Source organism: Brienomyrus brachyistius, chromosome 15, assembly GCF_023856365.1.
Source record: "Brienomyrus brachyistius isolate T26 chromosome 15, BBRACH_0.4, whole genome shotgun sequence".
In the NCBI taxonomy this organism is placed as follows: domain Eukaryota; kingdom Metazoa; phylum Chordata; class Actinopteri; order Osteoglossiformes; family Mormyridae; genus Brienomyrus; species Brienomyrus brachyistius.
In genome coordinates, this window is record NC_064547.1 from 19,384,856 (window position 1) to 19,400,879 (window position 16,024).

General features: G+C 42.2%; 2 protein-coding genes across 2 annotated transcripts in view; one reads left to right on the top strand and one right to left on the bottom strand.

The window, feature by feature from the left end:
* LOC125709015 (sodium/potassium-transporting ATPase subunit beta-1-interacting protein 3) overlaps positions 1-10,196 on the top strand; it is a 66,274-nt gene extending 56,078 nt beyond the window's left edge. Inside the window, exons 5-6 of the mRNA XM_048976993.1 lie at positions 1,094-1,203; positions 7,697-10,196. Of these exons, the coding sequence (XP_048832950.1) occupies positions 1,094-1,165 (72 nt within the window). The 3' untranslated portion in view covers positions 1,166-1,203; positions 7,697-10,196. The remainder of the gene's footprint in view (positions 1-1,093; positions 1,204-7,696) is intronic.
* Positions 10,197-10,472: 276 nt separating this feature from the next.
* ggh (gamma-glutamyl hydrolase (conjugase, folylpolygammaglutamyl hydrolase)) lies at positions 10,473-14,720 on the bottom strand. The gene is made up of 9 exons (XM_048976992.1): positions 14,525-14,720; positions 14,091-14,199; positions 13,865-13,915; positions 13,357-13,441; positions 13,136-13,274; positions 12,924-13,030; positions 12,578-12,668; positions 11,518-11,652; positions 10,473-11,216 (listed from the first exon to the last, which is right to left on the bottom strand). Exons 1-9 carry the CDS (start codon positions 14,613-14,615, stop codon positions 11,089-11,091), a joined length of 936 nt encoding a protein of 311 aa, XP_048832949.1. The 5' UTR covers positions 14,616-14,720; the 3' UTR covers positions 10,473-11,088.
* Between the last annotated feature and the right edge of the window lie 1,304 nt (positions 14,721-16,024).

Below are 16,024 nucleotides of genomic sequence, written 5' to 3' on the forward strand. Positions count from 1 at the left end.
TAAGGTGGAGCTGACATGCGTATCTCAGCTGTGCCTGATCCTGTGTTACAGGGAGATAATGGTCTTATTCAAACTCACGATTCCAGCAGTATGTAACATTTTTTTTTTTTTTAATTTTCCATAGGTCTGAATGACATAAGAGAGAGTTCCCAGTAGAATTTATCCAGTAAACGTTATTTTAGAAAATGACTAGATATTTGCCAGATATATAGATTAGGCAATGAGTATGGTTAGCAGATTGATCTACAGTTTACTGCCGATGCTTTTGCAAGAGCTCTGCATGTGTTCCCCGAGACAATCATAATACTCCCCATCCTTGCCATTGGATGAAAATACATTTGACTTCTGCTGTTTGGAAATTGATAACCTGCAGGGGATGTGTCCCCGCCCGGAAAGGAGCACCTGGTAACCGAGGTGCACGAGAATCTCCGGCAGCTAAAACGGAGGGTGACGGAGGTGGGGGGGGTCAGCTGGTGCCGCTCAACAGTCAGACATCCGACCTCCCCGAAACACCTCGACCTCTGCATACAACAACCGGCAGGAAGAAAAGGAAGAAGCGGAGAGATCAGAGACCGGAGGACGAGCTGATGGTAGAGGTCTCCTTAGGGGCCGTCTCCCTCTCCGCTGTCTGCCCTGCTGCTTATCGGGAGGAGCTCCTCCCGCATTTGAACCCGGCGGTGTCCGCGCTGGAGGCCGTTGCCCCCACCCCGGAGTGTCTGCCCCAGGCTACGCGGCCAGTGTCAGCAGCACACCCCTTTTCCAGGACTCGCCTGGAAGAACTAACGTGTTTTCATGTCACATGTCTCTGCTGCAGGCTTCCATCAACTCTAGCGATGAACACATTCTCCCGATTTTATAAATTTGAATTGTGAGATCGGCCTTCCTTTCAACCTTCTCAGTAATTGGCAACAAGCCACTACACACCTGGTTGGGGGGGGGGGGGGAGATGGTAATATAGGTTCTCGTGTGTAAAAATGATGATCTGAATGCACCAAATAACAATGCGGTTTATTACTCTCTGTTATTTCTGCCTCCGAGATACTCGGAAAGCCCCTCTCTGATGCCTTTGTTGTCTGTATGTCTCCTCTCACAGCTGGTGGGCTTTGTCTATGCCTGCTATGTGATCAGCATCTTCTCGGAGGAAGAGGACAGTTGTAAGTACTGACCTGCTCCCATCTGCTCCCGTCTCTGGAGATCTCCAGGGTGAGGCTTCCTCTCTGGCTGTGTGGTAACCCCATCCCTTCAGTCGCCACCCATCCTCATGCCTGGGACACCTCAACATTCAACACCAACATCTCATCTCAGTATCATGAACATTCCTGCCCCTGGCAAAAAGTGCTTGATCAGTACTGGCTTTCTCAATGGCTGCCCCATTAGTGTGTCCTGTACTTAAAGATGGTATTCTGTTTTTTTTTTTTGCTATTTGCCATGATTGTCTCTATGGGAGTGGTACTGGTAACAGCACTATGACAGCAGGAGACGGCGAATGAGGGTCACGCCAAGTCACAAGCAGATGGGGGTCATGTTTAGTCACAGGCAAACAAGGGTAACACCACGTCACCTGTGATCAAGGGTCACACCAGGTCATGACTAATGAAGTGTCATGCTAAGTCACGGGCAAACCAGGGTCACAGCAAATCGTGGGCAAACAAGAGTCACGACAAGAAGGGCAAGCAAGGGTTGCCAACAAAGGAGGGTCACACCAAGTCACGGGCAAATGGGGGTCATGTTTAGTCACAGGCAAACAAGGGGCAAACCAAGTCACGTACAAACGAGGGTCATGCAAAGTCACGGGCAAACAAGGGTCAGTTAGTGTCGGTCATAACCCAGTTGCAACCAGCGTCAGGTTAAAGGTAGCAGCTGACAAAATGCTGTATTGACAAAATAAATATGCTCTTCTGAGTAATTGATATGCAGGTTAAGTGGAAAATCTGATATTAAAGCTTTGCGCCCTGATTACTTTCAGATGTGTCAGATGCTACGGCAGTCTGGCCTGATCTTGTTTGCGGTGGTTTGTTTGTGGGGCTTACGAAACTTACACAGAAATACAATGTGATCTATGCTCTGTATCGCTTCTATACATTTTGCAGATTTTACCATATATTTTGGAATATTACGTCATTCCAAACAATTCCAGTCCTGCTCAAATAATCCAGTGACACTCCGACAGAAAACAGACACTCGTGTTCGTCCATCCAACATGGTGTAGATACCATGTCACTGGATAAAGCGTAGACCAACTGGCTACATCTGATCCGGGTGCTTAGGACCTGCATGCCACCTTGCACAGGCCAAGAGGGGACTCCTATTTGGGTCCTTAATTGGGGCATTAATGAACAGTTTTGTGAAGATGCGTGCAGGGAAAACTCATCAGTTGTCATACAGTACCTGACCTCAGAATGAAAGGCAGGTCAGGAGGCCCTGATTTAAATCCGAAATAAAGAAAATTGTATTTATTATCCAGGGTACAAATGGAAAAACACAAAGCCAGAGTTGCATTCTAGAAGCATGAATTAAAGAAAAGTGTATTTGTGGATGTAAAACATTATTCTTAATCTGTCTTTTAAAACTACATAAAGTTGGGATCCACTGTATCAGGAATTTTTGGTCTTAATATTACTGGCCTTTGTCGTCAATGAATCAATGAGTGACAGGGGCGAGGGCACTCCAGGGGCCAATCAGCTTACAGCTGGGGCCAGTGCTCCTGTAGCCCCACCCCTATATGCACCCCTTCCTCTCAGACTTCCTTATGCCTCAGACTCATCTGCTTTTCTGGATGTCTGACATATGTGAACCTTCCGGAATCTGTTGCAGGGAAAACAGGTAACCTTGCCCGAAGAAAAGATGCCATTAATGAAAGTTTTACTCCCAGGTCCTTCGGTTAAATTCCTCCTCACAGCTCTTAAGGAAGCCCTGACTGAGGAGCCTCTATTTTAATCAGTCCCCATTAGAAACAGACACAGTTTTTTCCCTCCAGCAGAGAAAATGTGCTGTATATTAAAGGGATTATGTATAGAATGTTATAATTGAAAATTTTAGACTTGATTATATGGTGTGAATGTTTTAACATTTTTAATGGGAACCTCAGTGAGTTATTAACTGGGCTTGAGGGAATCATTCTTTACTCGGGCCTTTTGCATGTCCGTGCTCTCGCTGTGTGTGAGCAGCTTTCCTTTAGGTGATTTGCTGTAGTTCGCTGTTCTATCCAGACCAGTGTTTCCCAATCCGCTTCGCAGGAACCCACAGACGGTCCATGTTTATGCTCCCACCTGGCTGCCAGTAAGGGGCTGTGAGTCCCTGGGGACCGAATTAAGAAAATCAGATCTGGACTGTCCCCTGCCATACGCCTTGTGCTTCCTGTACTGCACACTGTATTTCTGAAAACTGCATCTCTAAATATTCAATAGAATCTTTTATTAAAACATACTGACCTGGGTAAGTGGTTATAAGACAGGTGGATGGATTAAATGTAGGCAGAACAACACAAAGTAGGATGTGTGTTCAAAGGTTTAAATATATTTTAATCTGATCTTCTTCTTTGACGATCCACCTGGTGTCTATGTGAAATCGATTGCTGTTTATAGCCACGTCCTGCTCTGCAGGGTTTTAAACATCCAGCAAAGATGTGGCAGACTAACGTTCTTAGTTACTGCCATCTGCAATGTGCCTTTTACATTGATGGTCAGCTGTCATTCTGCATCATCGCATAGAGAACATGGGTGTTACATGGCGGCATAAATGAACTGCATCTGTCACTGGTCTGAAGATCTAGATGCTTTAGTGTGGATTTCTTCAAACATCTCACTCATAGTGCTGCCCTGTTGTTTCACAGTGTGTAACATGCAGTGCTGAGTTTTGTCAGTGTATCTGAACTCTTCTTTTTTACTGTCATGCAAAATTATGGGACCATTCCAAATAAATGCAAACGGCTCACACTAAATTATAATGTGTTGGTCAGAAGATTGGGATGCTATGACTTTGATCAGAAGATTGTTGGTTCAAATCCCTGGGTCCGCAGAGTGATGTCACTGTTAGGCCTCTGACCGAGGCCCTTAACCACAAATTGCTCTAGGGACTGGTTGACTGTGCTTCTTTTTGCAATTTTGTGTCACTTTGGATAAAAGTGTCTGGTAAATAAATATACATACACTATGTGGACAAAAGTATTGGGACAGTTCTGGCCGTTATACCTACGGGAACCTATATATGGCATCCCATTCTAAATCCATGGGCATCAATATGGAGTTGGTCCCCCCTATGCAGCTATAACAGTTGCCACTCTTCCAGGAAGGCTTTCCTCAAGATTTTGGAGTGTCTGTGGGAATTTTTGCCCATTCATCCAGAAAAGCATTTGTGAGGTCAGCCACTGATGTTGGACATGAAGGCCTGGCTCACAATCTCTTTTCTAGTTCATCCCAAAGGTCAGGGCTCTGTGTGGGCCAGTCAGGTTCTTCCACATCAAACTCACCCAACCATGTCTTGATGGACCTTTCTTTGTGCACTGGGGCGCAAAGCCCCAAAACTGTGGGGTCCCGAAACTGTTCCCACAAAGTTGGAAGCATAGAAGTGTGATTCGTCACTCCACAGAATACTAAACCAGAGTTCAGTGGTGGCATGCTTTATACCACTCCATCTGACGATTGGCATTCAGCTTGGTGATGTGAGGCCTGCATGCAGCCGCTCGACCATGGAAGCCCATTCCATGAAGCTCACAGCACTCAGTTTTTATATTGGAGTTAATGCCAGAGGAAGTTCGGAACTCTGCAGTTTTTGAGTCAATAGACTGTTGTTGACTTTCACACACTATGCGCTGTAGCACTCGATGAACCCGCTCTGTTACTTTACATGGTCTGCCTCATGATGGCTGAGTTTCTGTTCCTATACGCTTCCACTTTGCAGTAACACCACTTACAGTTCCCCGTGGAATATCTAGCAGGGAAAAAAAAAAGTCACAGACTGATTTATTGCTAAGGTGGCATCCTATGACAGGACCACGCTTGAAATCACTGAGCTCTTCAGAACGACTCATTATTTCACAAATGTTTGTAAACCTGACTGCATGGCTGGGTGCAATTGGTCTGAATGAAATGCCTGGATTGAATGATTAAGAAGTGTGTCCCAATACTTCTGTCGATATGGTGTATGTATATTTCCGGATCATCCCCAGAACAAAGAAGCACCATCACTGCATGTCTGGTATCTACTCCAGTGATGGGTGCAGGCATACAGTTTTTGTAGATTGTGTGTCTGTATATATAGAGACTTGAAACACATTTTAATGGGCTCTGGGTTTTAGAAACAGTGCATGTTTTGGCAGCTTTCCAAAGTAATGGTGCTGAGCTGGGGTGGGGGGTGGGCTTGATGTCACATCGGAGCAGTAACTCGTGTTGCGTGAGCTTGGCTGGTAGCTTTCGTGCACGTGCTCGGTCAGGACCATAAATAATTGAAGACCAAGGACGACCCAATGTCAGGATCCTTCTCAGCGTGGTTGTAAGTGACCTGCACTGTGGTTTCACCCCGAAGTCAGTGCAGGAAAGATAAATGACTTCACAGCCTTAGAGAGCTGGAAGGACAAAAGTGGATCTTCAGTAACTTTGGTCGTCCATAAACACAGCTTAGATGTTCGAGTGGTGTAGTTTTACAGCTATTTAGGGAAGCATTTCGTATAGAACTGCCTTTGTAAAGCACTTGCCTTGCATCTGAATTGCGCTATATAAATAAACTTGCCTCGCCTTGAAAACTTACAAAGTATTTATTCCAGATACCCATCAACTTATTCAGTGCCTTGGAATATCAAACAGCATATAACAGAAATTTAAATATTATTTACATAAAAATGAAGAACCACAATGAAATGAAGCTATTTTACTTTGAATCTCCTATTTTTTTTTGCAGCGGATCTCGATCGCTGGTCGTGTTGTGGTTTCAGTCACACTCATAGAGGGACTCGATACTTAAACCTACTGGCTGTCTCCTCAGAAAAGTTCCCCAGCGCAATTAAAGCCTATGTATCAGTAAATAAAGGAAATGGCATTTTTCAGCTTACGGTTTGCCACAGTTGAGTTTGCTGCTGCCTGCTTATCTCTGAGGAAGTGGTCCGATAACGGGGGGGGGGGGGGGGGGAATGGGCAGCACTCTTCCTAACTGCTAAGGACTAATGCTATACTTCACGGGGTAGGTACAACAGTTACAGCAGTTTCAGCTAATGACTGTCTGTCTACCAGCAAACCTCAGGCTGCCAGCTCCTTCTTGGTGGGAAGTGTTAACAGTGCTTAGTGGTTCTGTGGTTCCATGGGGGGGGGGACCTCTGTACAGTATTTATCATGTTAATGGCGAAGGATTTAACCTGAGGTCATGAGAAAACGGCCGGCTGGAAGTGTGATCCGTGGAAGGACCTGCGCATAAAACATCTCATGTTCACTGAAGTAGCCTTCAAAGTCCAAACCCATGCTGGCACTGTGCCCTTCATGCCCCTTCCCCTGCATACAGCCCTGAAGCCCTGTATGAATATTCATATTATGATAGAGATATAACAAGTAGAATCAGCGTCAGCAGAAATACACTCACGCCCTTTTGTTTATCATCATCATAATTGTGAAATTTAACAAAAAAATAATTTCTTTCTTTTTACATTTAAGTACATGTTTACAATACATTCAACCAAGGTATTAATCTCTTACACAGCGTTTAAATAAAATACTCTTGGTGCAGTGATGATCCAATTTTTTTTCACTGCTTGCGATAAAAAATCAATATAGTTCATTTGACTTGACTCTCATTCACTTTTGACCACTTGTAAATTGAGTGAAATTCAATTTGTGAATTTTATTCATAACGAAATTAGATTTTCCACGAACAGAAAATCAGGTCAGCTTCTCACAACACGTATCTCATGGTCTGTTTTTCTGCACATGCAATTAACAGCTCATCTCTAAGGCTTGGTAGCAATAATCCTGCACTGCATCTTCACTGTTTGTCATAGACGCCTGTGACATTTTCTTAGGTCGAAGTCGCTTAAGTCTGGCTAAGGAACGCAGTGAGACTTTGTTTTGTGTGCTGCATGCTGCAACACCCTTTCAGTTGTGTACCAGATGAAGAAACATCCTGGAGCGAATCTTTAGAAGATCTTTTCATTTCAGCTTTGTTCTCAGATCCCAGTGATTTCCCAGTGACTGCGTGTCATATCTTCAGTGCCGTTTCCCTACTTGCAGTCACTAGGTGTCATAATGCTACAGCCATGTTATATAAGTGTTTTAATTCTAAGGCCTGATTCACACTTGGTTTTAAAATGCATCTTGAGTGATTGGATCACAAGTGGCCAGCTGAGACACATCACTAATTACACCAGCGCCTATCTGATCACTTGTGTTCAGATTTCATTACTACCCCCTGCACGGCTATTGTGACCTCCTTGTCGGGGACAGATCAGGACGCATTAGCACTTACACTACAAAAGATAACTGCATGTGGTCAAATGTGTCCCAGACCACCTCTGGTGTGAGCGATCAAGTCACAATGCATATTGATGGTCGTTTACACTTGTATCTAACACTGTCCACTTGTGATTCAGTCACCCAAGGTACCACAGTGCTTGTCATTGTTCATCCTGTTGGATGAGCATGTTATTTACTTCCAGACTGGGCACAGGTGTTAGGGTTAAAGTGATTCTTGTTAACATTCACTTCATCCCTTGTAGATCGAATTAAATGAGGAGCTGCGACTGACGTAACTGGAGATGCCAAAATGGAAGGAGATCCCCCCCCCCCTTAAGAATGCCATGTGCCACATGGACGGATGTCTGTGCCAGCGAGAGAGCGGCTGTGGATGGATCCCCCCACTCCACTAACCTCTGACCAAATTGATCAATACGAAATACTCGGCTAAATCTTTTATTTATATATCAAATACATTTCAGAGCATGAAACCCTAACTCTGTGCACCAGGCTGTCTTCAGTTACTGTCATGTGGTTTTATTTCCCAATAATCAGGTTGGGCACTTTTAGCAATATATTTCATGACATTTAATGAAAAATATGCCTTTCTCCTGCACAGTGATCAATAACTGCAGATGATTCTATAAGTGTTTTTGTAGGATTTTTGTTTTGGGGGCGGTGTGTGGCTCTGTGGGTTAGGGCTGCGTGTCCGGGACCGGAAGGCATCACCACTGGACCCTCGAGCAAGGCCCGCGACCCCAATAGCTCAGAGAACATCGTCTCTATCTGAGCCTGCTCCCTGAACAAAAGCATCTGCCAAATAAGTAACAAATGTGATGTTTAAGGTTTCCTGAGGTACTGTCTGCCATATTCAGTTACCTCTATACAAACCCCATATTAACAGTTCTGTTGTGCATCTGCTGAATAAATCCTACCAAAAGCCATGAGCTGTGAGGAGCCGTATGAAGAATGCTGAGCGCGCTGGTCTGCTCATTTCAGGTTGGCTGTTCCTGCTTTGTTCCACTCTGCTACTCCTCGAAGCTTTACAAAGCTCCACCAGCAGGAGGCAGTCTTGGCATTGGGCTAAATCTGTGTTCCAGTTCATCCCAAAGATGGTCTGCAAGGCTCGTGTTGGATCTCTGTGCTTCCAAAGCTAATTTCTACAAAAAAACAAAAATTGCATATTCTATAGTTAAAGCAATTTTGCAGCATTCAGAGGGTTGTCTCATGACTTTTGGTAGACAACGTTCAAGATATTAGTTCAAGTCTCCTTATCTCATCATGCCCCGTTCTTATGTGGTATTTATATACCTACTGAGGTTTGGGTCTTTATCACACACATTTTTTCCAGATGCATCTTCATGTGCTGTTCTAAAATGGAACTTCGGTTTTTTTGCTATACTCTGAATAAACCATGAATAAGGATGATAAATGCCATGGATTCCATCATGAGACTGGATGGACCTTACATAGAAATCATATTCATTACATCCAGTTTTGTACAGTAGATTTGTTAGTGTCTCAGTAGACTTCTGGATAGGTAGCTATGGAAGGTTATATAGTACAGGTACCATTTTTATACCAGATACCAGTATTAAATCCATGCGTTCTGTGACATTTGAAACAGTGCCTTTCATCTCTACTTGCTTTGTGTTACACTTCAGAGGTCAGAGGGAATTAATCCCCTTTAATATATTTAACATACATACGTTTGTGTTTCAAAAGTGAATTTTGGGCAGATGGAGATGGTCAGAACTGCCCAGCACTGGACTTTACTTTGCTCTCAAGAAGAATAGAAGTCAGTGAAGTGATCCCAGAGCATGAGGATTCAATTGTGCGTCCAGATAAAATAAGAGAAAGGTTTCGTTGGAGCGCCACCTGCTGGTTCATCTGCTGTCTTTGTTATTCAGGTATAACCAGAGCTAAGACGGGCTTTACCTGACATATGCAGCAAACAAAAATGACAAAAGACGCTTACGCTACACTCGGAAGAGACAGAGAGAAATGGTGAGTGTAGCTTTCTAATCTGTGGTCAGTGAGCATAGTTTTTTATTCCATTGCAGTGACGTAGATAACGAGCGGGACGTAGAATATAATGTTTCATTTAGGCATAGAGTTTGTACAACTGTTTTTGATGTAAGTAAAGTATTACCGGGTACATGCATGGACTTGTTTTTGTGATTTTCGTGTAAATGTGTTTTCTAAGAGCTTGCCCATCATGAGAGTATGGAAGTGTATACAAGCCACACATTCCATCCATCCCTGCACCACTCATCCAGTACAGGGTCTTGAGGACATGCTAATGTTTTCTTCTAAACGTCCGTGCCATTGAGCGCACAAGACCCCAAACAGGACATGAAGAGAGTTCATTCGTTCTCGTGTAGAAGATCCACTTCTTAGGGCTTCTTGCAGGAAGTCCAGTAGGCAGGCGTGGCTTTTGGCAAATGTCTGTTTCGTTTTTAAGTCTTGAAGCCACAAATGACTTCACCCACTGTCTTCTTTATGACTGCCAAGCCAATACGAATCGCAATAAATATTTTCCTTTCTTTTTGATAAACCATTTCCAGTGGTGTGTGGCTGGTTTACTCTGTTATGTCTTCTGTAGGACTTCAGACATTTTTGCACATTTAATTTTTACCTTGTGTAAAAAAGAAAAAAAAATCACATTCATGCAAACATGGATTCCTTTCTTGTCGTACCATGTAAAAAATGGTCTAACAGGAGATACCTTGTCAGTTATTAATAAAATTGTACATTGGAGTAGCTCACAAGAGTTTCGAATTTTGTTCCGTTATTGTTTTTTTTTTTTGTCTGCCGCATTCGTTTAACTGACAGCTCATTATTCTGTGTGTCCTGGTTTTGAAAAAGCATCTCAACACCTGCAACAAGTTTAAAATAGGTTACTGCTTTAACCCATCCAAACACACAAGTGCAGAGAAATTTGACTTTCTGAGAAATAGATCAACGACACAGACTAACCTGGTCCTGGAATCACAAATGGTCACCGCTTTTATGAGGACAAAGGTCGACACTCAGACATGTTTTTATCATTTTCTTTTATTAATCGCGTACATGCAGAGTTAAAAAGCTGTAATTTTCATCAAAAAGAACTAAAGTGCTCTTGCGAAGTTCAGATTGCTTGTCAATTCGAACCACATACCAACAAATCCTTTATGCATATGGTGCCGCTAGTGCAATAAAACTCTTATAATTACCCAGGTCACCGTTATTTATTTATTACAGAAAACACAGCACACCTGTTATCATGAGCAAAACAAATGGGTCTTAAGCAAACATAGGAACATTGTGCCCTAAATTTCCAGACAGATGTGTGAAGTTCGCCCTGCCTGGTTTGGGCCCAGAATGCTGAATGTTCAAATCACAGGTGGAACGATGTCACCAAAAACAAGCGCGGGGGGGGAATCAGTAATTTGCTGATCGATTGCTACAAATTACAAATTATGTAAGTCGCTCTGGCTAAGGGCATCTGCCAAATCCTGTAAATGTAAATTAATGTGTGTGTAAGCCCCTATAAAGCATGACAAAGAAAATATAATGTGTATTTTAACAACATTCACATTCGCAAATATTCATACTGGCACCAGAATTTTAAACCTGAATCATTCTTTCCCTGAGTTTCAGCACAATCCTCCAACTAAAAAAAATATATCTGTTCAAATGCAGAAGTTTTAGACAAACTACTCATGTAGACTGGCTTGTAGTTATAGATGAGGGCCTTCGATTCGTCTTTGGCATTTGCAAATCGATGAAAGTTCTTTCTGGCTGAAAATGACAAATTATTCATGTCAGAGTACAACTGAGTGGAATATACAGGTAAGAGAGAAAATAGAGTCCAAAGCAATCGATGTTATCACAACTAGACGACTTGGCTCTATGGTATGAAGTTACTGAGACAAATCTACAGCGATTCCCCCTCCCAGGTACTGCACCCTCTGCTCACATTGCAGGAGATGCATCAACTGCATCTTATATATCGCATTTCTTCATCTTTTTCATCCTCCCTGCGCATGCAGCCTTAGCTGTAATCCTGCGAACGACTTCCTCTCCTCCATTAAAAACTTACCTTCGTTCACGAAAAAGTCAGCCATGAAAAAGGCTGCCTTCACGGCCGAAGGCGAGTGCGGGATGTAAGGTCTCGTCCACTCAAAAGCATTCTTCTCCGGATGCCACTGGGTCCCGTAAATTGGGTAATCCTTTGCTGTGGAGGAAGCATCGCACCCCAGGCATCAGGGGAGGCATCCTTAACAGCTGAAGATCGCTAACACAGCCAGTCCACTGCTGACTCTTGCAGTATGACGACTTTTTTTACACCCCAAATATGAAAAGTCACAATTTCAATATACTCATATAATGTACAACATTGGCTAAGTGAGGAATTTTTAATATTGACATGATTTTCAGCCATGGGGGAGGGTTAATGAACTATGATTCCCCAAAGCTTGACATTAATGCCACGCACAACTTTGGTGTTCAGACTAGGGCTGTTCAATTACAGAAAAAAAAATCATACAAAAAGGATTATTTTGGTCAATAATCACGATTAACATGATCACTCGTTGACTTAAAAAAAAACAACTAGACTATTTAACAGTGGACTTCCTTGAACTCAATTCAACTGAGAAACAAATAAAAAGGGAGAGGAAAGGCGTGAGCTGGGTTTATAACAAGACAAAACAGGAGCATCATCGAAAAATACAAGGCAGCAAAATAATCGTTTTATCGCAATTATTGTGTTTTGAATGACTTGTAAGCAAAAACTGTAATTGAAATTAAAATTTGATTAATTGCCCAGCCCTAGTTCAGGGAGCATAAAACAGACAGGGGCACTGGAAGGGCGGGGGCCAGAATGGATGTGTACCCTATGATATCAAATTGACTTCATTCACCCCACCCCCCCCCCAATAAACAGATTTTTATATGTAAATTTTTAAGTTGTGTCCCTATAATTTGAAATGCTTTCCTATGCTGGAGAAGATCCTCAAAGCCTAGATATCCATGCTTTCTACACTCAGTTTCATTCTGATCAAAACTAAACTTAGATGGAACATGCAGTATTCAGCACTCTGTACCTTCACAAATAAACCAAATATAAAACAGCAAGTTAGAGGAAAAAGACGGCCTACCTTCTATGGTTGACACAAACTCCACTTTCCCGTCATTATTAGTGCTCAAAACACTGTAGAAGTTCTTCAGTGATTTACTCCTGTTGAAAGTCTACAACAGATTGTGGACCAAACCTTTCAGTCATCAGAAAAATGAATGAAATATGCACAAATCACACCCCAGCCCAATCATCCACTTAGGTGCATAGTCTACAACAGATCCAACTTCAGATCTTGTTCCCAGGTGATTCTATTAGCAGGAAAGCTTTCCTGAAACCCTAACAGCAGCTCCAACATTTTGTAAATAAGATCTCCTAGGTCTGCAACTCCACAGCAAACCCTGAAAGTATCATATAAATTACTGTACCTTAAGAGTCAGACTCCATTTATGAGAATTTTCAGTTATGGGTTCTGTGGAAAGAGCACGGAGGACATCTTCTGGAAAGTTCTTGAACAGCCTGCTCAGTATGGCATCTGGGACGACATGCAAGCAAGGACACCATTTCTTTAATAAACACGACTCTAATTTCTGAGGTACTTTGCCTGCTTGTCGGTGTGCTGGCATTTGGTGACACAAACCTTTGGTGAAATTTAAAGGAAGTGCAACAGCAGTCGTGTTGGTTGAAGACAGACACCAATTCCCAGAGGTCAGATACACCAGCTCCTCAAACCCTAAACATGTTCCCCAAACTGGGAAATAGTCACCTTTGGAATTTGCCTGGAAAATTGAAACATGCATATCATTTTGTGACTTAAGAAAGTGTGATATTAACCAGTACTAATAAAAGAAAAAAACAAACCTTTATAGCAAGATCATAGAATACTTTTGCAGCTTTAGCATACCCTGAAGCATTGAGGCTGACAGCACCTCCAGGAAAAAGAACTCTATGGGGAAAGGGATCAGCATTATTTTTGGAACAACATGCCCTCTCATCCTCCTATGCAGCTACATATAAGCTTATTACATGCATTTTGGACATTGGTACAGTATCCAAGGATTATTTACAACTAATAAGATATTTTACCATAAATTATCCTACATATATTCTACAATGTTCCATAGACACCCTGAGTGCACATACGTTTTGAAATAAGAGACCTCTGTTGGCCTTTTGTACATACATTAGGTCATTTTGGGAGGTGAGAAATACCCACCCAGAACATCTCACCATCTACCTATATGTACAACTGCCATTGTGTTTTGGTCACATGACCACAAGGCCACCAGAGGCTTGAACAGAGATGAACATGCAGGATCACACAGCCCCAGCACTCCCGCTGAGCATTCTAATCTCACAGCAGACATACCCATTGATGGAGTTAAAAAGGGTTTCATATTCCTCCTTTGTCTGATTTAGCCTGTAGCAAAGAAAAAACAAAGCAGACAGGTCTCATCCTCTGAATAACGTTATATACCAACAGGTAGACCTTTGTAAAATCACAAATTAACACATAAAACCTGAACGTTATACAACAAGTAATCACTGACAGTAATTACTTTACTATTAAGGAATATATAAACAATTATGTTTACTTCACAGGTACGACTCTTGCTCCAGCCGACTCCAGAAATTTTACATATGATGCGGCGATATATGAACTTCTGGAAGGCCTGGGTTTCGCGTATTCCTGGGCCAAGATTCCTGAACAGTTGGAAAAGTCATTTTAACGTCACTCAGTAACCAGCGGCGATGTTTATCACCGTACATTTGCGTGGGGGGGGTCTCCCCTGCTGGCCAGAAACGTTCACTACATTAAATATTAAATAAAAGTGTTCCTTTTTTAGGAGATGCTAAAGCAGCTACTTAACTACGATATTCTGACTCCACTGGCTAGATATTCATGTACTTTCTGAAACATCAGAGAGGAGCCCAGAAACAAACAAAGCCGGCCATGACGACAACCACCGACACAACTTCGCCTGAGGAGGCTGCTTTCCATAGCGTGATAAGGAGCTCTGAAACATACCCACTATTGGCCTGTCATTCCTCTCTTCTGAGGATATGTCTGCAGAAAATGCAAAGCCGATGAAAAACAATAGAAGCCCCAAACTGTGCATTTCCTTGGTGCTCAATCCTATTTCCGGATTCCTGCGACAAAACTTAGCGCCACGTCACACCCAAGTCCCGAAATCCTATTGGTTACTATCACGTGACATGTATTGATAAACGCCAAACGCGCCTGATTGACGAATTAAGCGGAAGCAAGCGCTGTACTTGACAGCTGGACCGGGAACAACCCAGAGATTGTGACATCAACAACATGTTTACGTAACGAAACCTGGATTTCCCGAATTCTCGTCCGCCTTTTTCTACACCCGTGAAACAAAGCTATGTAACGCTCCCCCAACGTAAATTCAGCCGCACATATGCTGTACTGGACACAATGGGGTAGATTTGGGTATAGTTTATTTACTGGGACGGGGGGTTCGGGGCTGATCCCCTTAGAACCCTAGCAGTGTTGAAACCCAACCTACGCCCTAGGCTACCCCAAACATACATAGCAGACCCTACTGTGAACTTTATCATAACAGGTTTCAAATGTTATTTCACTTTACCAGATATATAGTTAGCTGTACTTTTAACGTATATACGAGAAATTCTGTTGCAAAATCTTCAATTGGGTTATATTGGATTTGATGTTGTCTCCCTCTGCTGGTTATTATAACGTAGCATATTTTTTTGTGGATAGTCACACCATTTTAGCTAAATAACTTATCAATTACATGCTTTATAACAAGTACTTGTAACATTACAATTATACATGAATTTAAAAAAACTAATGTATGTTCACACACAAACACTCACACACTTACAAACTAAGCATTTTTTATGTGCTTTTGTATATAAAGGGTCAGTTAATGCAAGCAACGAGCTGCTTAGCACGGAGGATTTGCTTGGATCCCTTGAGTGCGGCATGATGGATCGCATCTTTTGCCTGGTTGTAACAAGACTTGATTAGAACTGGCAACTATCTAACATATTTTTATGGAAAATGAAAGAGCATCTGTTCATATTATATTACCGGCTTATTTTCATCTTCCTGAATTGAATTAGATTTATCATGCCCCATTTTTACTTAGGTTAGGTACATTTTCATTTTTGCTCCACTTATGCTTTAAACTTAATATTCGGTTTAAAATGTCTTTTATCTCCTGATTGTAAAATTGTTTAGGTTGGGCATTTGTAATGTTTTCTAGGAGAAAAAAAAACAGAAAAATGCACGTCTTACACTATCCTTCCATTTGCAGTACAGGGTCACATTGACCGTTAGTCTGCCCCTGGAACTCGGGCCATAACTGAGCTACATAAACTGAGATGATCTACACACAATTGAAAACGTTCTCTACTCATATGATTTTATATAATATGAATCATTTATATAGACTGTGCAAACAAAAAGCCTAGAATATATAATTAAATTATAAAGAAATATTTTCGGAGAATTAATTTGTTGTGTGAAGCTGCA